This window comes from Phoca vitulina, unplaced genomic scaffold, assembly GCF_004348235.1.
Source record: "Phoca vitulina isolate PV1807 unplaced genomic scaffold, GSC_HSeal_1.0 scaffold26, whole genome shotgun sequence".
In the NCBI taxonomy this organism is placed as follows: domain Eukaryota; kingdom Metazoa; phylum Chordata; class Mammalia; order Carnivora; family Phocidae; genus Phoca; species Phoca vitulina.
The window spans coordinates 26173473-26200525 of NW_022589729.1; the positions used below are offsets into that span (position 1 = coordinate 26173473).

At 34.8% G+C, this 27053-nt stretch overlaps 1 protein-coding gene across 1 annotated transcript in view; it reads left to right on the top strand.

Annotated features, from left to right (window-relative positions):
• The first annotated feature begins 23064 nt into the window (after positions 1-23064).
• Positions 23065-27053, top strand: part of ZBTB41 (zinc finger and BTB domain containing 41) — a 43320-nt gene continuing 39331 nt past the window's right edge. Inside the window, exons 1-2 of the mRNA XM_032422189.1 lie at positions 23065-23215; positions 23857-25103. Of these exons, the coding sequence (XP_032278080.1) occupies positions 23981-25103 (1123 nt within the window). The 5' untranslated portion in view covers positions 23065-23215; positions 23857-23980. The remainder of the gene's footprint in view (positions 23216-23856; positions 25104-27053) is intronic.

Here is a 27053-nt window from a genome sequence, read left to right on the forward strand (position 1 = left end):
GTCCTGGTACTAACTGAATCAACTTGGGCAAATCACTTGACACCTTTAGATTCCTCATCTGTGAAATGGGGAAATGGTGCTTATTTGTTGAAATTGTTATGAGAATTAAGTAAGTTAAAAATGGAAAGTTAATTAATGTAGAACTCTGCCTGACACCTAGCTGGTGTTCAATAAATATTGATTGTTATTATAATTCATACTTTATTAGTATTATATGTAAGGCACACATTATCTAATAGCCTTCATACGATGTGAAAACATTTTCAATTAAATGTATGTATTAATAGTATGTCTATTAAATTTACATTTAATTTTAGACCACACATTATTACTGCATGTAAAATCTAATAACAGGAAAGTGATTTATATTTTGTAGAGAATTTTAATGAATCCTTAGATGGCTGGGGAAAACAACTGCAAAAATCATAATAATATATGCAGGATTGTATTTTTCTTTATTATGAATTATTAGCATATACTCTTGCAGTGTTAATAACCAAGAAAGTCATAATAGTATCCAAAAAAGAGAATAAAAGAATAAATACACTCAGCTTATAAATCATTTGATTCTAATAAATCACAAGTATATTGTAGAATAAAGCCCAGATTCCTATTAGTGAAATTTCACTTATTTAAAGTTTCATGAAATCTACTCAGCATTCTACATTAGTGTCTTGGAAATAATCAGCTCTTTCATAATATTTATAAAGTACACTCATTTAAGGAACTGTGGAAATATTGATACACTGACAAATTGCACCCTCCAGTGGAAAAAAAATCTTTATCCTTTAAAACTTAGTGTGTTTCTGCATTGTGAGTTTGTTTATTCAAATGTGTTTGTACCTAAAATTTTTTAATGCAATTATGTTTTATGACCTTCAGTAATGTATATCAACCACTTTTCATTTCCTCTGGGTCCCCAGGAAGTTGCTCTGAGTTTCAGAGTCTGTTATGTAAATAGTACATTAAATGTTGGGAAAGTAAAAAAAAAACTTGAAAAGAAAAATTTAAAAAGAAAAGTAAAAGATAAGATTGGGCCATAAATTAAATACTTTCTAGAAGAGTATCCTTGACTATGTATTTAAAACAGAATTATTTTAGATATACCATATCATCAGGCAAAGGTTTTCTACTTCAAAATGTATATTATTTTTTTCAATGTAGAAAATAAAAATTACTGTTAGTAAAATTATTAGTTTTTACAAAGGACTGGAAAACTGATCACGTCTCTGTTTTTCACTCTAGTCCGAGAAGCATAAAAGCTGACACTAACAGGATGTAAGAGATGTTTTGAACCCTGATCAGTTTGACTCCAAAACTGAACTCATTCCACTATACTCTGTGTCAATTCTATGGTTATTGACCCCTTGCACTATCTTCTTCTGTTGCTTATGAATCGGGGGCACACGATCAAAATCAGCCACAGGTATCACCTAAAACTGAGGTCCTTTTCTTAACTGTCATCTATCCTTGAAATCCGTTCCCTCCTGGGTGGGAAGGGGATGGAGGATGGGCAAAATGGGAGAAGAGGAGTGGGATATATAGGCTTCCAGTTATTGGAATGATTAAGTCAGGGAGACAAAAGGGAATATAGTCAACGATATTGTAAGAGTGTCATATGGTGACAGATGGTTGCTACACTTGTGAGCATAGCATAACATAAACTTATCCAATCACTATGTTGTACACCTGAAACTAATGTGACATTGTGTGTCAACCATACTTCAATTAAAAAAAAAAAAAATTCCTCCCTCCTTGGCTTTCCTCTCTCTACTGCAACACGGTCTCTGAAAATCTCTTCTCTTTCCATAATTCTTCTCTAGCCTTCATCTTACACACCTTACACACTCCAGGCAAAAAAAAAGCCTGATAATCCAACTTTTAACCTCAACATGCTCTTTAGAGGATTTACAGGTCTCTTACTTGCAGAGAGTGATGCTAGGAAATAACATTTTCTCTCTGTGTTACTACTCTGCCAAACAAACATTTGGTGTCCTTCACAAATCAACCTAAATCTTTCTCTGAAAAGAAAGCAAACACAGTATTTATCTCTGTTACCTAAAGCTCTTATAGTCCATGGTCATAGGGTAGTTCTATTTCTAACTTTTCGAGGAACCTCCATACTGTTTTCCAGAGTGACTGTGCCAGTTTGCATTCCCACCAACAGTGTAAGGTTCCCCTTTCTCTGCACCCTTGCCAATATCTGTTGTTGCTTGTGTTGTTAATATTAGTGATTCTGACAGGTGTGAGGTGATATCTCATTGTAGTTGTGATTTGTATTTCCCTGACTATGAGTGATGTTGAGCATATCTTTTCATGTGTGTGTTAGCCATCTGGATGTCTTCTTTGGAAAAGTGTCTATTCATGTCCTCTGTTCATTTCTTAACCGGATTATTTGTTTTTAGGGTGTTGAGTTTATAGATTTTGGATATTAACCCTTTATCAGATATGTCATTTGTAATATAGCTTGAATTCCAGAATTGTGATGCCTTGAGCTTTGCTTTTCTTCTTCAAGATTGCTTTGGTTAGTCTAGGTCTTTCTGTTCCACACAAATTTTAGGATTGTTTTGGTTAGTCTAGGTCTTTCTGTTCCACACAAATTTTAGGATTGTTTGTTCTAGCTCTGTGAAAAATACCGGTGGTATTTTGATAGGGATTGCATTAAATGTGTAGATTACTTTGGGTGGTATAGACATTTTTAAAATATCTGTTCTTTTAGTCCATGAGTATGGAATATTTTTCCATGTCCTTGTGTCATCTTCACTTTCTTTCATAAGTGTTCTATAGTTTTCAGAGTATGGATCTTTTACCTCTTTGGTTAGGTTTATTCCCAGGTACCTTAATGGGTTTTGGTGCAATTGTAAATGGAAACAATTCCTTGATTTCTCTTTTTGCTGGTTCATTATTGGTGTATAGAAATGCAACAGTTTTCTGTACATTGATTTTGTATCCTGCAACTTTACTGAATATGTGTATCAGTTCTAGCACGGTTTTGGCAGAGTCTTTCAGGTTTTCTACATAGAATATCATGTCATCTCTGAAGAGTGAAAGTGACTTTTTCTTTGCCAATTTGGATGCCTTTTATTTCTTTTTGTTGTCTGATTGCTGAGGCTAGGACTTCCAGTACTATGTTAAACAACAGTGGTGAGTGTGGACTTCCCTGTCTTGTTTCTGACCACAGAGGAAAAGCTCTCAGTCTTTCCCCATAGAGGATTATCTTAGTTGTGGGTCTTTTGTATATGGCCTTTATGATATTGAGGTATGTTCTCTTTAACCTTCTTTGTTGAGGGTTTTTATCAAGAATGGATGCTGTACTCTGCCAAATGCATTTTCTGCATCTATTGAGAGGATCATATGGTTCTTATCCTTTCTTTTATTAATATGGTGCATCATGTTGATTGATTTGTGAATATTGAACCACCATTGCAACCCAGCAATAAGTCCCACTTGATTGTGGTGAATGATTCTTTTAGTGTACTGTTGGATTCTATTTGCCAGTATTTTGCTGAGAATTTTTGCATCCATGTTCATCAGGAATATTGGCCTGTAATTCTCTTCTTTAGTGGGGTCTTTATCTGGTTTCAGAATCAAGGTAATGCTGGCCTCGTAGAATGAGTTTGGAAGTTTTCCTTCCATTTCTATTTTTTGGAACAGTTTGAGAAGAATAGGTATTAACTATTCTTTAAATGTTTGGTAGAATTCCTCTGGGAAACCATCTGGCCCTGGACTTCCCTTTGTTGGGAGATTTTTGATTAGTGATTCAATTTCTTTGCTGGTTATCAGTCTGTTTGTTTTCTTTCCTGTTTCAATTTTTTTTTTTTTAAGTCAATCAGAGAAAGACATGCATCATATGATCTCACTGATATGAGGAATTCTTAATCTCAGGAAACAAACTGAGGGTTCCTGTTTCAGTTTTGCTAGTTTATATGTTCCTAGGAATTTATCCATTTCTTCCAGAATGCCCAATTTGTTGACATATAATTTTTCATAATATTCTAATTGTTTGTATTTCTTTGGTGTTGGTTGTAATCTCTCCTCTTTCATTCATGATTTTATTTATTTGGATCTTTCTCTTTTCTTTTTGATAAGTCTGGCTAGGGGGTTATAAATTTTATTAATTCAAAGAACCAGCTCCTAGTTTCATTGATCTGTTCTACTGTTTTTTTGTTTGCTTCTACATCATTCACTTCTGCTCTCTGTTCTGCTCTATTCTTTATTATTTCCCTTCTTCTGCTGGCTTTAGGCTTCATTTCTTGTTCTTTTTCTAGCTCCTTTGGGTGTAAGGTTACATTGCGTATTTGAGACTTTTCTTGCTTCTTGAGGTAGGCCTGTATTGCTATGGACTTCCCTCTTATGACAACTTTTGCTTCCTTCCAAAGGTTTTAGACCATTGTGTTCTCATTTTCATTTGCTTCCATGTATTTTTTCTTTTTTTCTTTAATTTCCTGGTTAACTCATTCATTCTTTAGTAGGATTTTTTTTTTAATTTTATTTTATTATGTTATGTTAGTCACCATCATTACATCATTAGTTTTTGATGTAGTCTTCCATGATTCATTGTTTGCATGTAACACCCAGTGCAGTAGGATGTTTTTTAACTGCCATGTATTTGTGGTCTTTCCAAATATTTTCTTGCAGTTGACTTCAAGTTTCATAGTGTGTGGTTGGAAAGTACAATCTTCTTGTATTTATTGGGGCCTGATTTGTGACCCAGTATGTGATCTAACCTGGAGAATGTGCCTCGAAAAGAACGTGTATTTTGCTTTAGGATGAAATGTTCTGAATAGATCTGTTAAGTTCATTTGGTCCAGGGTGTCATTCAAAGCCATTTTTCCTTGTTGATTTTCTGCTTAGATGATCTGTCCATTGCTGTGAGTGATTGTTAAGGTCCTCTATTATTATTGTATTATTATCAATGAGTTTCTTTATGTTTGTTATTAATTGTTTTATATATTTGGGTGCCCCCAACTTAAGGGCATATTTACAATTATTAGATCTTGACAGGTAGACCCCTTTATTATGATATAGTGCCCTTCTTCATCTCTTGTTAGTCTTTGGTTTAAAATCTAGTTTTTCTGATAAAAGTATGGCTGCTCCAGCTTTCTTTTGACATCCGTTAGCATGATAAATGGTTCTCTATTCCCTCACTTTCAATCTGCAGGTGTCTTTAGATCTAAAATGAGTCTCCTGTAGGCAGCATATAGATGGGTCTTATTTTTTCTCCATTCTGGCACCCTATATTTTTTGATTGGAGCATTTAGTCCATTTGCATTCAGAGTAATTATTGATACATATGAATTTAGTGCCATGTTATTACTTGTTTTGTCATTGTTTCTGGAGATTTTCTCTGTTCCTTTCTAGTCATTGTTGCTTTTGGTATTTCCTTCCCAAATATTCCTTCCTCTTCAATTTTTTGTAATAGTTTGAGAAGTATAAGTATTACTCTTATTTAGATGTTTGGTATAATTCACATGTGAAGCCATTTGGTCCTGGACTTTGTTTGTGGGTAATTTTTTTTTGCTGATTCAATTTCATTAATAGTAATCAGTCTGTTCAGATTTTCTATTTCTTTCTTTCTCAGTCTTGGAAGATTATATATTTCTAGGAATTATCCATTTTTTCTAGGCTGTCCCATTTGTTGACATATAATTATAGTCTCTTTGCATATCTGTGGTATTGGTTGTAACTTCTTTTCTTTCATTTCTGATTTTGTTTGGGCCCTCTCTCCTTTTTCTTGATGAGTCTTGCTAAAGGTTTCTCAATTTTGTTTTTCTTTTCAAAGAACTAGCTCTTAGTTCTATTGATCTTTGGGGTGCGTGTGTGTGTGTGTGTGTGCGTGTGTGTGTTGTAAGTCTCCATTTCATTTATTTCTGCTCTGATCTTTCATATCTCCTTCCTTCTACGAACTTTGGGCTTTGTTGTTCTTTTTCTATTTCCCTTAGGGGTAAGATTACATTGTTTATTTGAGATTTTTCTTGTTTCCAGAAGTAGGTCTAGATTGCTATAAATTCCCCTCTTAGCACTGTTTTTGCTACATCCCATTGATTTTGGAACATTGCATTCTCATTTTCATTTGTCTCAAGGTATTTTTTTAATTTCCCCTTTGATTTCTTTGTTGGCTTATTGGTTATTTTACAACGTGTTGTTTAGCTTCCGTGTGTTTGTGGGGTTTTTTTTCCAATTTTTTTTCTTGTAATTGTTTTCTAGTTTCATAGTGTTTTGGTTGGAAAAGATGCTTGATGTGGCTTCAGTCTTCTTAAATTTATTGAATCTTGTTTTGTGAGCTAACATGGGATCTGTCCCGGAGAATGTTCCATGTGCACTTGAGAAGAACGTGTATTCTGCCGCTCTTGGATGGAATGTTCTGTATGTGTCTGTTAAGTTCATCTGGTCTAATATATAATTTAAGTTTAATGTTTCCCTGATGAACACAGATGCAAAAATTCTCAAAAACATATTGAAAAACCAAATTCAACAGTACATTAAGAGGGTCATACACCATGATCAAATGGGATGTATTCCAGGAATGCAAAGGTAGTTGAATATCTGCAAATCAGTATTATGATACACCACATTAACAAAAGGAAGGTTAAAATTGTATGATTACCTCAATAAATGAAGAAAAGCGCTTGACAAAATTTGATATCCATTCATGAAAAAAACTCTCAACAAACTGGCTATATAGGAAATGTACCTCAACAGAATAAGGCAAGCCCACATCTAGCATGACAAGCCCACAGCTAATATAGTTAATATGGAAAGCTGAAGATTTTCCTTTAAGACCAGGAATAAGACAAGGATGTTCCACTTTTGCCACTTTTAGTATTGGAAGACTTACCCAGAGTAATGAGGCAAGTAAAGGAAATAAAGGCATCCAAATCAGAAAGAAAGAAGTAAATTGTCTTTATTTGCAGATGATATGATATTATATGTAGAAAATCTTAAAGCTTCCACCAAAAAGCTATTATTAGAACTAATAAACTAATTCAGTAATTGTAGGATACAAAATCAACATATAAAAATCAGTTGCACTTCAACAACAAATTATCCAAAAAAAGAAGAAATTATAGGGGCGCCTGGGTGGCTCAGTCAGTTAAGCATCTGTCTTTGACTCAGGACGTGATCTCAAAGTCCTGGGATTGATCCCCGTGGTGGGGGTCCCTGCTCAGCGGGAAGTCTGCTTCTCCCTCTCCCTCTGCCCCTCCCCCCACTCATGCACTCTCTCTCTCTCTAAAATAAATAAGTAAAGCCTTTTAAAAAAAGAAGAAATTATAAAAACAATTTGATTTATAATAGCATCAAAATAATAAAATACTTAAACATAAATTTACTCAAGGAGGTGAAAGATCTATGCATGGAACATTGTTAAGACTTTGATGAAAAAGGTAAAGAGTACACAAACAAATGGAAAGATATTCTGTGTTTGTGGGCTGAAAAATTAATAGTGTTAAAATGTTCGTACTATGCAAAGCAATCTACAGGTTCAGTGCATCCTATCAACATTCCAAAGGCATTTTTCACAGAAATTTCTTTAAAAAGTCCTAAAATCTGTATGGAGTCAAAAAGACTCCAAGTAGCCAAAAAAATCTTGAGAAAAAACAAAGCTGGAGGCATCACACTTACTGATTTCAAGCTATGTTACTAAAGCTATACCAGTCAAAACAGTATAGTATTGGCATAAAAGCAGCATAAAAACATAATGGAGCAGAAAAAGGAACCCAGAAAGAAACCCATGCATATATGGTCAGTTAATTTTTTTACAAAGGAGTCAAGAATATACAATGGGGAAAGAATTGTCTCTTCAATAATAGTTTTGGGAAAACTGGACAACCACATGAAAAGAATGAAACTGGACCCCAGTTTTACACCATACACAAAAAATCAATTCAAAATGGATTAAAGACTTGAATAGTAAGACCTGAAGCCATAAAACTTCTAGAAGAAAATATAGAGGGTAAGCTTTTTGACGTTAGTCATGGTAATGATTTTTTTGCATTTGACAACAAAAACAAAAATTAACAAGTGGAACTACATCAAACTAAAAAGCTCCTACACAACAAAGGAAACATTCAGCAAAATGAGAAGGCAACCTTCAGAGAAGTATTTGCAAGCCACATATCCAGTAAGAGGTCAATGTCTAAAATATTCAAGGAACTAATACAACTCACTAGCAAAAAACCAACCCAATTTAAAAATGGACAAAGGACCTAAATAAACATTTTTACAAAGAAGACATACAAATGGCTAATGAGTATATGAAAAGGTGCTCAACATCACTAATCCTCAGGGATATGCAAATCAAAATCATGAGATATTGCCTCATACCTGTAGGATGTTTATTATTGAAAAGACAAGAGATAGATGCTGCTGAGGATGTAGAGAAAAGGAAACACTTGCATAGTGGTGGTGGAAATGTAAACAGGTATACCCACTACAGAAAATAGTATGGAGGTTCCTTAAATTCACAACAGAACTACCATATAATCTAGCAATCTCAATTCTGGGAATATATCCAAAGGAAATAAAACCATTGTCTCAAAGAAACATATGCACTCCCACGTTTGTTACAGCATTATTCATAACAGCCAAGCTATGAAAACAACTTGAGGCATGTAGACAAAAGAATGGATAAAAAACATGATATATATGTTATATATATAATGGAATATAATTCAGCCTAAAAAAAAAAAAAAAAAAAGGAAGTCCTGCCTTTTGCAACAACATGGAGGGCATTAGGCTAAATGAAATAAGCCAGAAAAAGACAGATACTGAATGGTGTCATTTACATGTGGTAATCAAAACAAACAAATAAAAAAACAAAACCCTTGAAGTTATAGAAACGGAGAATAGAAAAGTGGTTGCTAGAGGCTCAGAGGTTAGGGGAAGTAGGGAGAGAATAGCATGGTGACTATAGTTGGTAACACTGTATTGAATAATTGAAATTTGCTAAAAGAGTAGGACTTAAATATTCTCACAAAAGAAGTAAATATATGAGGTGATGGATGTGTTCATTAACTCAATGGTTGGAATCCTTCCACAATGTACGTGTATATCAAATCATCATGTTGTACACTTTAAATCTTACAACTTATCAGTTATACCTTAATAAAGTTGGAAACAAATTATTTTTCCCTCTACTTAGCAGAGAACTCCCTAAGACTACATGAAGTTTTTGTAGACGTGATGTTTTTCTGATAAGATGACAAACTTTTCTTATTCCTTGCCCAACACATGTGATAAGGCTCTGACTTTGGAGTCTAAAGTCTGTATGAGTCCACAAGTACTATGACATTATCTGACACTTTTTCTTTATGGTATTTAAAAAAAAAATTTTATTATAAAAACACATTTACAATAGAAGAGTTGAAATGTTTTGTTTTGTTTTTTAATTAAAAGAAAATCTGATGCACCTGGGTGGCTCAGTCGGTTGTGTCCAACTCTTGATTTCGGCTCACGTCATGATGTCAGGGTTGTGGAATCAAGCCCCGGGTCGGGCTCTGAGGTCAGTGGGGAGTCTGCTTGAGATTCTCTCTCTCCCTCTCCCTCTGGTCACTCTCTCTCTCAAATAAATAAATCTTAAAAAAAACAAAAAAGAAAGGAAAATCTTACATCACCCCACCACCCAGAGATTTCTTTTTTTTTCTTTTAAGATTCTATTTTTTTTTTTGACAGAGAGAGACACAGCGAGAGAGGGAACACAAGCAGGGGGAGTGGGAGAGAGAGAAGCAGGCTTCCCGCGGAGCAAGGAGCCTGATGCGGGGCTCGATCCCAGGACCCTGGGATCATGACCTGAGCCGAAGGCAGACACTTAACGACTGAGCCACCCAGGCGCCCCCCAGAGAAGATTTCTATTAATATTTTGGTGCAATGTCTTCCAGGCTTCACTCAGTATAATTCTTTTCTAAACATGTGACCATACCATATGAACAAAAAGTACTTTTTTACACGTAAAAATTATTACATGCTATTACAATTACAAAAATGAATATACCATTTTTATTGAGATATAATTTATATACCATTTAGGTTACCCTTTTAAAGTGTATAATTCAGTGAGTCTCAGGATATTTGTAAAGTTGTACAACTATTACCACAATCTAGTTTTAGAACAGTTTCATCACCCCAAAAAGAAACCTGTACCCATTAGCAGTCATTCCCCATTTGCCTCTCTCCCTAGCCCCTAACAACTACTAATCTTTGTCTTTGTGAACTCCCCTGTATATTTCATTTAAACAGAATCATAGAATATGTGCTCATCTGTGTTCCACTTCTTTCACTTAGCATAATTTTTCAAGGTTCATCCACGTTGTAGCATGTGTCAGTACTTTATTCCTTTTTATGACAGAATAATACTTAATGTATGACTATACCCCATTGTGTTTATCCATTTATCAGCTAATGGCCATTGGGTTTTTACCACTTTTTTGGCAATTATGAATAATGCTGCTATGAATATTCATGCACAAATTCTTGTGTGAACATGAGTTTTCAGTTCTCCTATGAGTGGAACTGCTGAGTCATATGGTAACTTCATGTTGAACTTTTTGAGGAACTGACATTTGAGAATGTTTTCCAAAGTGGGTGCCCCATTGTATGTTTCCACCAGCTATGTACCAGTGTTCCAACTTCTCCACATCCTTGCCAATGTGTGTTGTTATCAGTCTTTTTAATTAAGGCCATCTTAGTGGGTGTGAAGTCATAAGTACCTAATTATAGTTTTGATTTGCATTTCCATAAAGACTATGATGTTGATCATCTTTTCATGTGTTTCTTGGCCTTTACCTTCTTAACAGAAATGTCTATTCAAATCCAATGCTTTTTAAAGTTGCATTACTGTGCTTTATTTTTGATTCATAAGTTTTACAAAATATATTCTTTATGCCAGATCCTTATCAAATTTATGATATACAAATATTTTCTCCTTTTCTGGGGTGCTCTTTTCAGTTTCTTGATAGTGTCTTTTCTTTTTGGTCCTTTTACAAGATGGAGGGCTTGAGTGTCACTTTCCAACTATGCTTTTCTTATTTCCTGTAAATCTTCTCTATTGTTCTCTATTGATAGAGACTAAAGGGAGCCAGCCTGCAAAGCTGAGTTCTAGCCCCAGCATCACAATGCAGAGTATTGAAGGGTGGACTTGAAGTCAGTAGACAACAGCTTAATAAATGGCACATAGGAAAGTAAATCTTCTTATGGGTTTATCAATTGCATGTTTTTTTGTTTTTTACCAGAAAAAAATTTTTTTCATTGAGCCTATCTATTAAATGGTTGTTTTCCATTTCATTGATACCTGTTCTTTGTTGTTTCCAGCCTTGTAATCTCTGAAATTTTTTTTTGGTAATTTCTTAAAATGTATAGCTCAAGTACTTTCAGCTTTTTTTTTTCATTTCTAGTGTATGCATTTAAAGTTAAAATTGCAAAAAAAAAAAAAAGTTAAAATTGCCCTCTAAATATGATTTTAGCTCTATCTCACTTGTTTTGATATGTATTTTTAAATTATTATTCAGTTCAAAAATATTTTCTAATTTTCATTGTGATTATTTTCTTTTATTGATAAGCTATTTACTCATGGGCTACCCATGTATTAATGCATTTCCAAATATTTGGGGTTTTTAAGTTACCTTTTTGCCATTAATAAGTATATAATGATGTTATATATAATAATTAATGTATAAAATGTTGTATAATAGTATACTTATCTTTTTATGTCAGGATATAAAATAGTAATTATAGATATATATGGATCGATAAATAGAAATGTGTAAATGTATAAAATATATAGATAATTTCATATGGGCATACATATTTGAAATTACTATATCTTCTTCATGGATCGCAAATTGTGTTATTATGGACATTATTATAAATGTCCTATCTCAAGTAACTCATCTTATGTTAAAGTTTACTTTGTCTGATATTAATATAGGTACATCAGTCTATCTTGGTTAGTATTTGCATAGTGTATCATTTTCCAAATATTTACTTTTAACTTTTCTTTAAATTTATATTTAAGTTTGTCTCTAGTAATCATCATGTAGCAAGTTTTGGTCTTTTTTTAATCCAGTCTGTCAGTCATTGTCTTTTTAAGTGGGTAATTTGGTCAATTTACAGTTAAATAATTAACTATTACATTTGGTTTTAAATCAACCATCTTAACTATATTTTTCTATTTTTGTACCTGCTCTGTTTCTTTTTCTCTCCTTTCTTTTCTTCTTCTGGATTCTTTTTTCAATGTTCAATTTCCCTTTTCTGTTAGCTTGCTTATTAAATGTTCTTTTAATATTGATTTTAGTAGTTACCTCAGAGATCATAACAAATATCCTTGAGTTATTAAAGTTATATATAAATTAGAACTTTTTAACATATGCTGGACAACACAGGACTTGAGAATCTCTTAATTCCATTCAATGTATCTTGCCTTTTATGTTAATTATTTTGTTAATCCCAAATCATTATTATTATTGTTTTCAAAGTCAATATTTATTTATATTTACTCATGTTGTTCTTTACTCTTTCCTTCATTACTTTGTTTCCTCTATGATCATTTTTTTCTTTGCCTAAAAGTCTCCATTTGATATTTCTGTAACTATGAGTCTGTAGCTAATGAATTCTCTCAAGATTGGTTTACTCCAACCAGTTTCTATTTCCCTTCTTATACGAAGGATTTGTTCACTGGCTATATAATTCTAGCTTGGCAGTTATTTTATTTTAGCATCATTAAGATATGAAGATGTCTTTTGGATTCTAAGGTTTTCATTGAGAAGTCAGCTGTTGGTCTAATTTTGCTCCTGTAATGCCAATACCTTTTTTGTGGTTGTTCTGGATGCTTTTAAGATTTCTTTTTTTCCTTATCTGATTTTCAGCACTTTCAATATAACATGTCCAATTTTATTTTTAATTTTTTTTATTTTTTTACTTAGCCTGCCCGAGTTCCTAGTGTTTCTTGAATCTCTGGCTTTTCATTAGTGGGAAATTCTCACCCATTATCTTTTAAAATATTGTCTCTTCTTCATTCTCATTTTCCTCTCCTTCTGTGGTCCTATTAAGATTTACATTAGGTCTATTCATGTGTTTCACTTTTATTTTCTCTTTTCTGTACTATCCATTCTTGGTCTCTGTGTTTTATTTTGTAGATTTCTTCTGATTTATCTTTTAGCTCAATGGTTTCTCTGTAGCTCTTTCTAATCTCAGGTTAAATTCAAACATTGTTTTTAATTTCATCATTTGTCTTTTCCTATTCTAGAATTTCTATTTAATTTCCATTTCTTATTTGAAATCGTCAATATTCTCTGCCAATTTCTTGAATATATTACTCATAGTTTCTTTGTTGTTGTTGTCTTGGTTCATTTTCTTGATCTCCTGTGGAACTGTTTTGTCTACTTGTCTGTTTTATCCCTTCCTTTCTTGGAAACATCCTTTTGTGTGTATGTGTTTGATTTGATGCTGGATATTGTATATTAAAAATTAACAAGTGAAGAGTCTGGATGATGTCATCTTAATTGAAATAGGATTTAGTTTTGCTTCTGGCCAACAGCTAGGCTGAGAGAAGAAACAATTCCAGATTGCCTTTCTCAAATAAGGAGTAAAAATATTCAGGACTTTAGTCTTGTGATTTTGTCTATTTCGGGTGCATTTTTTACTCATAGGTTAGGTTTTTTAGAGTCCCAGCTAAAAACATGGGGTGTTTATTAGGGCACTTCATTTTTTTGTGATCCTTAAATTTCAATTTTTATCTCCTTGCTTCATGAGTCTGTCAAGCTCTGCTTATCTTACCAGCTTTTCAGCTGTTTTTCAATCAGTAACGGCTTTGAGGGAGACGCTCCCCGACATGACAGGATCACTCTTTGAGCTGCTTTTTTCTTGCGGATCATGACCTCACAGTTTCTTACACACTTCGGTAGCTATCTCATGCATTCAAAACAGAAGCTTTAGTTAAAATAGCATTTTGACCTAACTGTTCACAGTGGGAGAATTGGTTTGAGCTCCATGCAAAAATTTTTAAGTTTATATGGCTAATTTAAAATTTTATCCTTTAATTGCTTGTGAAATTCTGATTCATGGTTAGAGTGACCCTCCCCATTTTGCTGTTATTAGAAGTTTTTTGTGTTTTGTTATAGTACTTTTATGGTTTCAGTCTTTACATTGAAAATTTTGATCCATTTGGAATTTATTTTGACCTGCTGAGAAGTTTATATACAACTTACTTTTATTTTTGATGCCCACCTCTTTAACTATTCTCATTTACTTGACAGTCTATCTTTTTTCATAGACTTGAAATTTTCCTTTTTATATACTAAATTCATCTGTGAATTTGAATCTCTAGGCTTTGTTTTTCTATTGCTTATTTGTATGTCTCTATTCATGTGTCTGTGTGCCATTCTTTGTTCTTTAATGACTTTATTTAGGATTAATTATCATGCAATACTCTGTATGCATTTAAAGTGTATAATTTGATCAGTTATAACATGTATACACTAGTGAAACCATCACTGCAATCAAAGTAATGAACAAAATTTTTCTTTTGTGTCCTATTTTAATCTATCACAAATTGACCCCATTTGCTGTAACCAAGCAACAAAGTGATTGGCTTTCTGTCTTTATAATTTGCAATTCCTAGAATTTTGAAAAATGGAATTCTACAGACTATATTCATTTTGTCTTTTATTCAGTGTAGTTGTTTTCAGACTCATCTATGTTACCTTTATCATTAGTTTGTTCTTTTTCATTGTAAAGTAATAGTATTCTATATTTTGAATATACAACTTGTTTATGAAGTCACCTGTTGTTGGACATTTGGTTTAATTCCATATTTTGTTAAATTTTAATTCCAAATTCCAGATTTTGTTTAATTTTAATTCCACTATAGTTAACATAGAGTGTTATATTAGTTTCAGGTGGACAATACAGTGATCCAATAATTATATATATTTCTCAATGCTCATCATGATAAGTGTACTCTTAATCCCCTTCATGTATTTCACCCATCCTGCACCCATCCACCCATCCATGTTTCTTTTTTATGGCTGAGTAATATTCCACCGTATATACATACAACTTCTTTATCCATTCATTTATCAGTGGACATTTGGCTTGCTTCCATAACTTGGCAATTATAAATAATGCTGCAATAACATAGGAGTGCATATACCTTTTTGAATTAATGTTTTCATTTTCTTGGGGTAAATACCCTGTAGTAGAATTTACTGGATCATATGGTAGTTCTATTTTTAATTGTTTTAGGAACCACTATACTGTGTTCCACAGTGGCTGCCACAGTTGCGTCCTACCAACAGTGCATGAGGGTTCCTTTTTCTCAACATCCTCACCAACACTTGTTTTTTCTGGTCTTTTTGAAATTAGCCATTCTGACAGGCAAGTGTGGGGTGATATTTCATTGTGGTTTTGATTTGTGTTTCCCTGATGATAAGTGATGTTGAACATTTTTTCCTGTGTCTATTGGCCATCGGGATGTCTTCTTTGAAGAAATGTCTAGTCATGACTTCAGCCCACTTTTTAATTGGATTATTTGGGTTTTTTGTTGGTTTGTTTTTTTGGTGTTGAGTTATACAACTTCTTTATATATTTTGCATACTAACCCCTTATCAGATATGTTATTTGCAAATATCTTCTCCCATTCAGTAGATTGTCTTTTAGTTTTGTTCATTGTTTCCTTTGCTGTGCAGAAGCTTTTTATTTTGATGTAGTCTCAATAGTTTACTTTTGCTTCTGTTTCCCTTGCTCAGGAGACGTATCTAGAAAAATGTTTCTATGGCTAATTTCAGAGACCTTGCTGCCTGTGCTCTCTAGTAGGAGTTTTATGGTTTTAGGTCTCAGTTTTAGGTCTTTAATCCATTTAGAGTTTAATTTTGTGTATGATGTAATAAATGGTCCCATTTCATTCTTTTGCATGTAGCTGTCCAGTTTTTGTAGCACCATTTGTTGAAGAGACTGTCTTTTTCTGATTGTATATTCTTGCCTCCTTTGTCAAAGATTTATTGACCATATAAGTGAGGGTTTAGTTCTGGGAGTTCTATTCTGTTTTATTGATATATTTGTCTATTTTTGTGCCAGTATCATACTGTTTTGATTACTACAACTTTATAGTATGTCTTGATATCTGGGATTGTGATACCTCCAGTTTTGTTCTTTCTCAAGATTACTTTGGCTATTTTAGGTCTTTTTGGTCCCACAGAAATTTTAGGATTATTTGTTTTGATTCTGTGAAAAATTGTTGATATTTTGACAGGGATTGCATTAAGTCTGTAGATTGCTTTGGTTATTATGGACATATTAACAATATTTGTTCTTCCAATCCATGCGCATGGAATGTCTTTCCTTTTCTTTATGTCTTCTTCAATTTCTTTCATCAGTGTTTTATAGTTTTCAGAGTACAAATCTTTCACCTCTTTGGTTAACTTTATTCCTAGATATTTCATTATTTTTGGTCTAATTGAGATTATTTTCTTCATTTCTTTCTTCTGCTTCCTTATTTGTGTATAGAAATGTAACAGATTTCTGTATATTGGTTTTGTATCCTGTGGCCTTACTGAATTCATTTATCAGTTCTAGTAGTTCTCTGGTAGAAACTTTGGGGTTTTCTATATGTAGTTTCATGTCATCTGCAAATAGTGAAGAGTTTACTTCTTCCTTACCACTTTGGATGCCTTTTATTTTTCTTGTCTGATTGCTATGGCCAGGATTTCCAGTACTATGTTGAAGAAAAGTGGTTAGTTGTTCAATGGATATTCAATGAATAAATGAAGAAAGAAAAACATTTTCACTTTCTCATATAAACTTGTGAAACAGCCTGTTAAAGGATATTGATTTAAGACTATGACAGATCAGCAAAAGGAAAACACAGGGAAGAGATTCTAGAGTCTAGGTTTCATTTCTTTTGTGGCTTTCTATCTCTGCTCTTTCCTCATGGGCCCTTGTCCCATCACCCACTTCCTCTGACAAAAACTTCTGACACCTTGGAGAAATGGCAATTGGTGCTATATAACTGAGGAAATTTAAAAGGCATTATTTTCACCCAGTCACCCCATCCCTCCCACCCCACCCCCCACTCCAGCAACCCTCACTGGGGAGGGTATGTGTTCTGGTAAGCGCTGTGAATTGTGCAAGACTGTTGAATCTCAGATCTGTACCTCTGAAACAAATAATGCAATATATGTTAAGAAAGAAAAAAAGAAGAAGAATGTAGCAGGAGGGGAAGAATGAAGGGGGGGAAATCGGAGGGGGAGAAGAACCATGAGAGACATTGGACTCTGAAAAACAAACTGAGGGTTCTAGAGGGGAGGGGGTTGGGAGGATGGGTTAGCCTGGTGATGGGTATTGAGGAGGGCACGTTCTGCATGGAGCACTGGGTGTTATGCACAAACAATGAATCATGGAACACTATATCTAAAACTAATGATGTAATGTATGGGGATTAACATAACAATAAAAAAATTTTTAAAAAAAGGCATTATTTTTAAATTTTTCTGTTTCCTTTTTTAAAATATATTTAATTTATTTGTCTGAGAAAGAGAGAGAGAGAGAAAGAGAGAGAGGGAGTATACAAGCAGGGGGAGGGAGAAGCAGGCCCCCACCGAGCAAGGAGCCTGATGCGGGACTCAATCCCAGGACTCTGGGATCAGGACTTGAGCTGAAGGAAGACAGAACTGACTGAGCCACCCAGGTGCCCCTAAATTTTTTATTTCTTTATTGTTCACTGGTATATTAGTCAGGGTTCTCTAGAGAAACAGAACCAATAAGATAGATGTTTTAAGAAATTGGCTTACAGAAACAAAACAGAGGATCATAGGGGAAGAGAGGAAAAAACAAAACAAGATGGAATCAGACAGGGAGACAAACAATCAAAGACTCTTAATCACGGGAAACAAACAGGGTTGCTGGAGGGGAGGGAGGTGGGGGCATGGGGTAACTGGTGATGGACATTAAGAGGGCATGTGATATAATGAGCACTGGGTATTACATAAGCCTGATGAATCACTGACCTCTACCTCTGAACCCAATAATATATTATATGTTAATTAATTGAATTTAAATTAAAAAAAGAAATTGGCTTACATGTTTGATTGTGGGGGCTGGTTAAGTCTGAAATCGGTAGGGCAGGCCTGCAGACTAGAAAGTCAGGTAAGAGTTGATATTCCAGTGTTGAGTCCAAATACCTCAGGGCAGTAGGCTGGAAACTCAGGCAGAGTTTCTATGTTGAAGTCTTAGAATTGCTTCCTTAGGGAAAGCTCAGTCTTTGCTCATAAAGCCTTCAACTGATTAGATGAGGTCTAACAAAGATTCTGTCTTTGACCAAACTTTAATGAGGCTCCTCTAAGCTCTCTCTCAACCAGGCCCTGACTTTTGAGCTTCTGTGTCGGTTTCCTCATTGTTCAATTTTATCAAGAACCCACTAACTCAGCTTAGTCAGAATCCCTCACTGTTACTGTCCACTATCTTGTTTCTCATCCTCCATCAAACCACAAGTGATGACTGAACAAGATGGCTTGCCTTTAGCAAGAATCCTATCAGGTCAGTTTTAGCCAAAATCCCCCCTTAACCCTGATGTTTCCTCCTAATAATTTTCCACCCACTGACATGCCCTCTCCCCTAGCCTGCTCCTGAGCTGTAAATTCTCACTTTTCCTTGTATTTGAAATTAAGGCCAATCTCTGTTCCCTACCACAAAACCCCATTGAAGTAGATCAGCTGAATAAAGTCTGCTAGGACACTTCTTTAACAAATGTCAGGAATAATTTTTCTTTAACAGGTTCATCCACATTATGGAGGATATTTACTGAAAGTCTACTGAAATGCATGTTAATCACATCTAAAAAATACCTGCACAACAACATCTAGAGGGATATTTGACCAACTTGACCACATTGACAGATATGATCATCCATCACAGTTCATATAGTATATTATTTTATTTTGCATGTTAACTTTGTGTTCTACAATTTTTTGTATTAATAAAATTTATCCATAGTTTTTTTTCCCTAAATGTCTAATCACGTCTTCGTAAATAATAATTTTATTCTTCCATTCCAAGCCTTATATCTTTTATTTCTTATCCCTGGTTATTTCTCCTGGGTCAGATCTCCATTAACATGTCAAATTAAAGTGATGACAAAAGGCATTCTTTGTGCATTCTCAATCTCCGTGGAAATCTTGACATTTATTCTGGTCAGGTATGGTATTTGCTGGCGATTTTTTTTTTTTTTTTTTGGTAGATTCCATTTATCATATTAAGAAGATATTTTTATTCGTAATTTGAGATATTTTTTTAAAGTCATAACTCTGAGTTTAATTTATTAAATGTTTTTCTGCATCTATTGAGATGGTCAATAGTTTTTGTATTTTATTCAGTTAAGAATTACATTAGTTCATTTCCAAATTTAAACAATTCTTGCATTCCTCTATTAAATCCAATTTAGTTGCATTGTAACTCTTTCTCCCTCACTCTCTCTCCCACTCCCCACACATATACACACAACACACATATACAACACTTGGATTTGACTTTAAGATTTTTGCACCTAAGATTTTGAGTGAGTTTGACTTGTAATTTTCACTTCCTGTAATGTCCTTCTCAGGTTTTGATATTATGATTATGCTGGCCTCATAATGTAAGGTATATATATTGCTCCCTTCCTCTTTTTAAATGCATTTTTGGGAAGAGTTGTATAAAATTGGTAATATTTCTTCCTTAAGTGATAGAATTTATTATCTGGAAGACTTTTTATAATGAATTTACTAAAAATAAGCCAGTTAAATCTTTATTTGATTCAATTTTGATAATTTATGTTTTTCTAGGAATTTGTCTATTTTATATAAATTTTGACATTGTTATAAATTGCTTATAGTACCTTCTTGTTATGTTTTTAATGTGACTAGAATCTGTAATAATACCTTTTTTTGTACCTCATGTTATTTGTTCCTTCTTTTGTTGTTGACTATTCTTTCTGGTAACATCAATTATATAAGTCTCTTAAAATAATAAGAGTTTAATAAACCAAATAAATTTTGGTTTCTGAATAATTTGTCCATTTTATATTATTGAATTTATTGGAAAAGCATTCTTATTAACTTTTAATAATTGTAGGATGTGTAATGTCCTTATCCTTTCTTTTTCTGGGGGAGGGGCAGAGGGAGAGGGAGAGGGAGACAAACAGACTCCTAGCTGAGGGAGGAGGCTGATGCAGGGCTTGATCCCAGGACCCTGAGGTCATGACCTGAGCCAAAATCAAGAGTCCAACTCCCAACAGACTGAGCCACCCAGGGGCCCCTGTCCTCCTCCTTTCTGATATAGGTGTGTGTGTGGGTGTATGTATATATGTGTGTGTGCATATATGTGTGTGTGTGTGTGTGTGTGTGTGTGTGTGTGTATCGTCATTTATGCTACAGGCTTATCAATTTCTTTTTTTTTTCCCTGAAAGAACCAACATTTGGCTTTGCTGATATGTTAAGTATGTTTCCTTTCTATTTCATTAATTCCTATCTGATCCTTTTTCTTGCTTTTCTTTTTCTTATGTTTAATTTACTTTTCTAACTTCTAACTTCTTGAGAACTTAGATGCTCATTAATTTTCAGCTTTTTTTGGTAATGTTAATTTAAAGATATAAACTTTATATGTTGCATTTTCATTATCATTCAGTTCAAATTATTTGGTAATTTCCATTGTGATTCCTCCTTTGAATCATAGGTTATTTGTAAGTTAAATTAGTTTCCATTATATGGAAAATTTTAAATTATCATCATTATTGTTGCTATTTATTCATAATCTCATTACATTTCTTTGAAATATGTTGATAATTCCTTTATGGCTTAATACCTAATCATTTTTTTTTTACCCGATCAATTTATGTAAGTGCTCCATATGTATACTTTAACTGTTAGATGCACTATTTCATGTGGATCATTTAGGTCAATTTTGTTAAAAATTTTTTTAAAAATGGTATCCTTCTTAGTAATTTTTATCTTCTGATCTAATCAGTTACTATAAGTTATTATATGAATCTAGATTTGTCTTTCTCATTTCAGTTCTGACAATTTTTAAAGTACAGGTTGATATTTTGTTAGAGCATTACATCCATCATTTTAATCGTTATTGCATTCAGTTGTATTCTCTTTATATTCCTAAGATTTGGCAATCCATCAAATAGATTTACAGCTCATTCAGTTAAGCATGCAGGGAATAACAGGTTAAGGACTAGCAAATTCTGTCAGAACAGCTAAACTCTTTTGCATTTTTAGACATTATTAATAATGGAATGTTTTAGGGGTGCCTGGGTGGCTCAGTCATTAGGCGTCTGCCTTCGGCTGGGGTCATGATCCTGGGGTCCTGGGATCGAGCCCCGCATCAGGCTCCCTGCTCGGCGGGAAGCCTGCTTCTCCCTCTCCCACTCCCCCTGCTTGTGTTCCCTCTCTCGCTGTTGCTCTCTCTGTGTCAAATAAATAAAATCTTAAAAATAATAATAATGGAATGTTTTTGGAATTCTTAAGGTCAATTCTAAAAAACTCATCTGAATGTCACTTTGTTAACAGTGACAGTATGTACATTCCACAGGACTTACAAAAGTATTAAGAAAATAAACTCTTGGGTTTATATTTGTATTTTCTCTTTTCTTAATAACCAAATCTTGCCAGAAATGTCTCAACTTTGCAAGTATTCTAATATTCAGATTTTTGCTCTGTTTCTCTTTCTTACATTTCAGTAAAGTTTTGTTTTTCCATTTCTTTGGATATATTCATTTCCTACTTTGTTTTAACCTTTCTTCTCTTTTAATATAAGAATTCATAATTATACATTTCCATCTATGTTCTAAGTACTAATATAATGATAGCTTTCATATCTAAATTATTTTCTTAAACTGCTTGGTTATTTTTAGTAATTTCTTATTCACTTTCCTTTCCATTCCTTCTTTTATTTTTAAAAATATTTTAAATATACTTATTTTATTTTCTGTTTTTGAAAAATCCAGTATCTGAAGCCTGTAGACATTGTTTTTAAAGTTCTTTTACTCTCTTGTTTTTTATTTACTCTCATTTTAGACGGCTGGTTTTTGTGGGAATGAGTCACCCAGGTGATAGGAATCCTTGTCTGGAATTCGTGTGAGTGCTTTTGCTAGGAATTTTCATTAAAAGTTTTAACCATTTTCAAATCAAAGAAAATTTGAGTCAAGTTTCGTCAAGTTTCCGTCTTTTTGTAGGAGAAATTTTCCACCCCCACAAGTTCTTTCATTGAGAGAGGTGGCCCTTCTAGGTTCCCCGCTATACCTTGCGTGGGGTGGGGGGGGGAGGGTGATGGGTGATGGGTGGAGCGGGAGAAGGCGTGGGGGTCACCAGTCTGGTTACCCCATTCTATTTGGCCTCAGTCTCTTATTTTCCTTGCTTCTGTAAAATCACCTGATCTAGGACCTTGCTGCTAAAAATGTGGTCCTCAGACCAGCAATATCAACATCCCTTGGGACTCTGTTAGAAATGCAAAATCTTAGGTACTGGCTTCAAAAGTTGTTCTTGTGGATTTTTCTTTTTGTTTTGGCTGCCTTTCCTGTCCTAACAGCTGTATACTTACATGTACGTTTTCCAATATTTTCTGTGTACATTAAGAAGTTAAATAATTTTAGGAGCAACTGCATTGGCCATTTAACGCAGAACAAAACCGAAAGGACATCAACATCTGTTCTTTAGATGCAATGTGTTTGCTAAGACTGGCTTCTGTCCGTTGCTACGTGGTTGACCACAACCACGAGGGTGAAATCCGTTCGTGCTGTCGTGCCTCTGCCAGTTTGTACTAAACTCCTCATCAGTCTCCCCACCCCACCCCCCGCCATTCCCCAGCGAAGCTTCCTGCAAAGCTTCGTCTGGTTCAATCACAGTAGGCCACCAAACCACCGCGAAAACCCGGAGTAACGGATTTGGGGCGTAGCTAGGGTCCTCTAGGGAGCAAGGAGAATTTACAGAGCATGCGCAAAGACGGGTGCGCGCACATGCGCAGTGGTCGGCGCAGGGCCGCGCGCTGGTCTCTCCGGGAGGCTCGGAGGCTGCGCGCGGTTGACGTGTTCCGTGGCTGTGGAGGCGGCGAGGCTCTGGGAGGGGAAGGAGCAGAGAGAGGGAGGGTGAGGTGGGGGGCTGAACCCGGAAGTGGGTAGGCGCTGGAGCGAGCGCGCCGACAGTGGAGCTCAGCGGCTGGGAGCCAGCGGGGGAGCCCTGGGTTCCCGGTAATGGATCTGTGGGGCGTTTGCCCAGGGAAACTGGGGTGGGAAGGGTAGCGGGTTCGCGTCGGCGAGCGCTGTCTCCGCCTGGGCAGGGCCTGGGAAGGCTCTTCTGCTTCCTTTAGTCGTCCCTGTGGTTGACCCTACTCCTTCTGCTCTGCGCCCCTCCTGGGGCCATCTCCTGCGGGGTGATTTTGGCCGTGGGACACTCTCTGTCCATGAGGAGATGTGCCTTGCCCGCCCTGGAAAAAGGCATGTTAATGGAGAGACATGGATTTCGCGGCCGCGACGGCCTTATTGTCACCAGCCCAGCGCCCCTAAACCATGAATGTAGCGCGCCTTAACCTGCACCCTCAGTGATCTTGGAGGGATCCCTCCCTTTTCGGCCCCTCTTTTTCCCACCCCGTTCGTCAGTCAGGCCTGAAAGGTGTGCTCCGGCTTCCTTTAAAATTATTCTTTTGTTGGCTGTCTTTTATAACCCGGCCTTCCTTGTTCTGCACGCTAAAATCTTAGCCACGAGTAGGAGGTGTGACTTTATCATAATTTAGTTCTGATTTAGAAAGGATTAGTAGACGAATGCCGTGAATAATTAATTTAAGATTTGCTTTGCCATGGAGTTTTTTTACGTGGTTCTTACTCTTTTGCAGACCATGAAACCCTCGGGCACGCCCCTCCAGAAGCTGTTAACCAAGACAATCTAGTTTTTTGTTTTTTTAAATAAATCCTTTAAGACACTTATGAAGTTTCTTGTTCTGAAATTGTTGTACTGCAATGAAGAAAAGGAGAAAGGTTACTTCAAATCTTGACGAGAAGATCCATCTAGGCTATCATAAAGATTCTTCAGAAGGCAATGTTGCAGTGGAGTGTGACGAAGTAACCTATACTCATTCCACAGAAAGACCAATTCCTGAAGCTCTTCACTGTTACCAGGAACTTCCTCCTTCTCCAGATCAGAGAAAACTTTTGAGTTCTTTGCAGTATAACAAGAATTTGCTGAAGTATTTAAATGATGATAGGCAGAAGCAACCATCTTTCTGTGACTTACTTATCATAGTAGAAGGAAAAGAATTTAGTGCACATAAAGTTGTTGTTGCTGTTGGCAGTAGTTATTTTCACGCGTGTTTGAGCAAAAATCCAAGCACTGATGTTGTCACCCTGGATCACGTAACACACTCAGTTTTTCAGCATTTGCTTGAATTTCTTTACACGTCAGAATTTTTTGTGTACAAATATGAAATACCTCTTGTTTTAGAGGCAGCAAAATTTCTGGACATTATAGATGCAGTTAAGTTGCTAAATAATGAAAATGTTGCCACTTTTCAGTCTGAGCTGGCTGAAAAGTCATCACCAGAAGAAACACTAAGTGAATTAGCTGGAAGACTATCAAATAATCATCAGTGTAAATTCTGTAGTAGACATTTTTGTTATAAAAAGTCTTTAGAGAATCATTTGGCTAAAACCCATAGGTCCCTTTTATTAGGGAAAAAACATGGGTTAAAAATGCTGGAGAGAAGTTTTTCCACAAGAAGATCGAAAAGGAATCGGAAGTGTCCTGTTAAGTTTGATGACACCAGTGATGATGAACAAGAAAGTGGTGATGGGTCAGACAATTTGAATCAAGAAAATTTTGATAAGGAAAAGTCAGACAGAAATGATTCTGAGGACCCTGGAAGTGAATATAATGCTGAAGAAGATGAACTAGAGGAGGAAATGTCAGATGAATACTCTGACATTGAAGAACAAAGTGAAAAAGATCATAATGATGCAGAAGAGGAACCTGAGGCTGGTGATTCTGTAGGAAATATTCATGAGGGGTTAACTCCTGTAGTCATTCAGAACAGTAACAAAAAAATATTGCAATGTCCTAAATGTGATAAAACATTTGACCGCATAGGTAAGAAAAGAAAGATTGTTTTCTGTCTCTAATAACTTAATTTTTCCTGGTATTTTAAAGGTTATAATGAAAAACCAAACTTTGAAGGTAATTTTTGAAAGGAATACTTAACTAGGGTGGGTATTTGATAGTCAATACATATTTTATCCTGTTGTTTTAAATTTGTTTGATTCACGAATTTAACTTTTTATTAGCTTTTATTTTCCCTACCTCATGTCCCATTAAAAGGTGACAGATCATTAGTTCAAGTATTTGGTATGAAAAAACTCCTGACTTAATAATTATGAATGTAGTGCTTTGATTTATATGTTGATTTAATTTCATAGATAAGTGCTATTTTTGAGTCATAGAAAATTAGATTATATTAATTCAGTTTAATAATTTGTATACTATTTCCCCTTGAACATGGCTATATCTGAGTTAGAAATACAGTCACTTCTCTAGTATCTAGTACTGTTTAGAATTGGAATGTTTCAGTTTAGGCTTGTAGTTAAGAATAAAACTGAACTGGATATAATTTATTCTGTAGGTAGAGTCTCCAGGAAACGTCTTGATTAGTAGTAGTCTTTGGTTATTATAATAACTAATAAATCAACTTTTCCTTTATTAGAAAAAAGTATATGCAGGAAATGTGGTCTATAACCTTAAGTTAAAAATGTCAGTGAACATATAATTTCAGGAGGTCTAATATTGCTAGTAAAATAATTTTTGGAGGTGTTTTACATGAACTGTTCTAATGTGAACTTTTAAATTGCAGCAATTAAACTATTTCTATATAAATCAAAGTTATGAAATTGTGAAATATGTTCCACCACATAAAATGTTAAAAGGAACATTTAAGTGCAGTTTGACCTTGTAATATTATTTATGCAGTTTAATATATCCCCATGTATTTTGCAGTGTTGAGTTACTTACATTATTGGTTTAGGTGGAAATTGATTTTATAAGGTATTGGTAATCATTTGTTCTCAAAATATGGGACAGTACATACTATAGCATAAGTGATAACCTCTTTTTGCTTTTTATTATGCCTTTGAATCCAAATCAGAATATTTTGACAGTCCAATTTAATAATTCCTTGTCACTGTTTTTACTGTGTTTGAGACTCTGTACAAACATGAATAAAATAACTTTTAATGAGTAACTCGGAAGAGCATAGGAATACAAGGAACTTGCTACACTCAGGCTGGATAAATGCTGTCTCTTGTAGAGCTATAAACAAGTACTGTGAGAAGAGAATATTTTTGGATTCAGATACCTGAGAGCACGTTATCTTTTCAGTAGATTCTGCTTCTTCAACTTTATATTTTTAGTACATGCCTCTTTATTCTGCCTTAATTTGACCTAATTTGACTTGAGATGAATGAGCAGGGGTCAGGTCACAAATGGCATTGTAGCCCCCCAACACTTAGATTTCTGAACTGTCCTATTGAACACTAGGGCTGTGAGATACTTTAAGAGAGAAGAGTTCTATGTTCAAGTAAGATTGGAAAAACTATATACTGTAATTCATAGTCTGTAATAACTGTCAAATTGTCTAGTAAAGAAACTTGGTAATTTCATTTAGTCTGGTATTTCCTCAAATAATTTTATCGTAAGACATTTTTGTGGTACTTTTTTTAATGTCCAAAAAACCCACTACATTTCCTTGCACACAATTTAGGAAAACACTGCTCAAGATTAAGTTCCTGATATACTAAGAGGAAGGTGTTTTGCAGCTTTTTTAACCGAGGGCAGCCCAAATAATTGTGAGAATCAATAGGTCACATGGTAGACTTACCTGCAGCCTTTCTGAATGCATTGGACTTTATACCTCTCTTTTATCTACCCTTCTCTTTTGTTTAAGTCTCCCATGGAGCTGCTTGCTTTTCCCCAGGACTGAGAGAGAGGAAGATTGAGAATATATCATATTGGTTAAAAAAGCATGAGCTATAGTGATGTCAGACCACC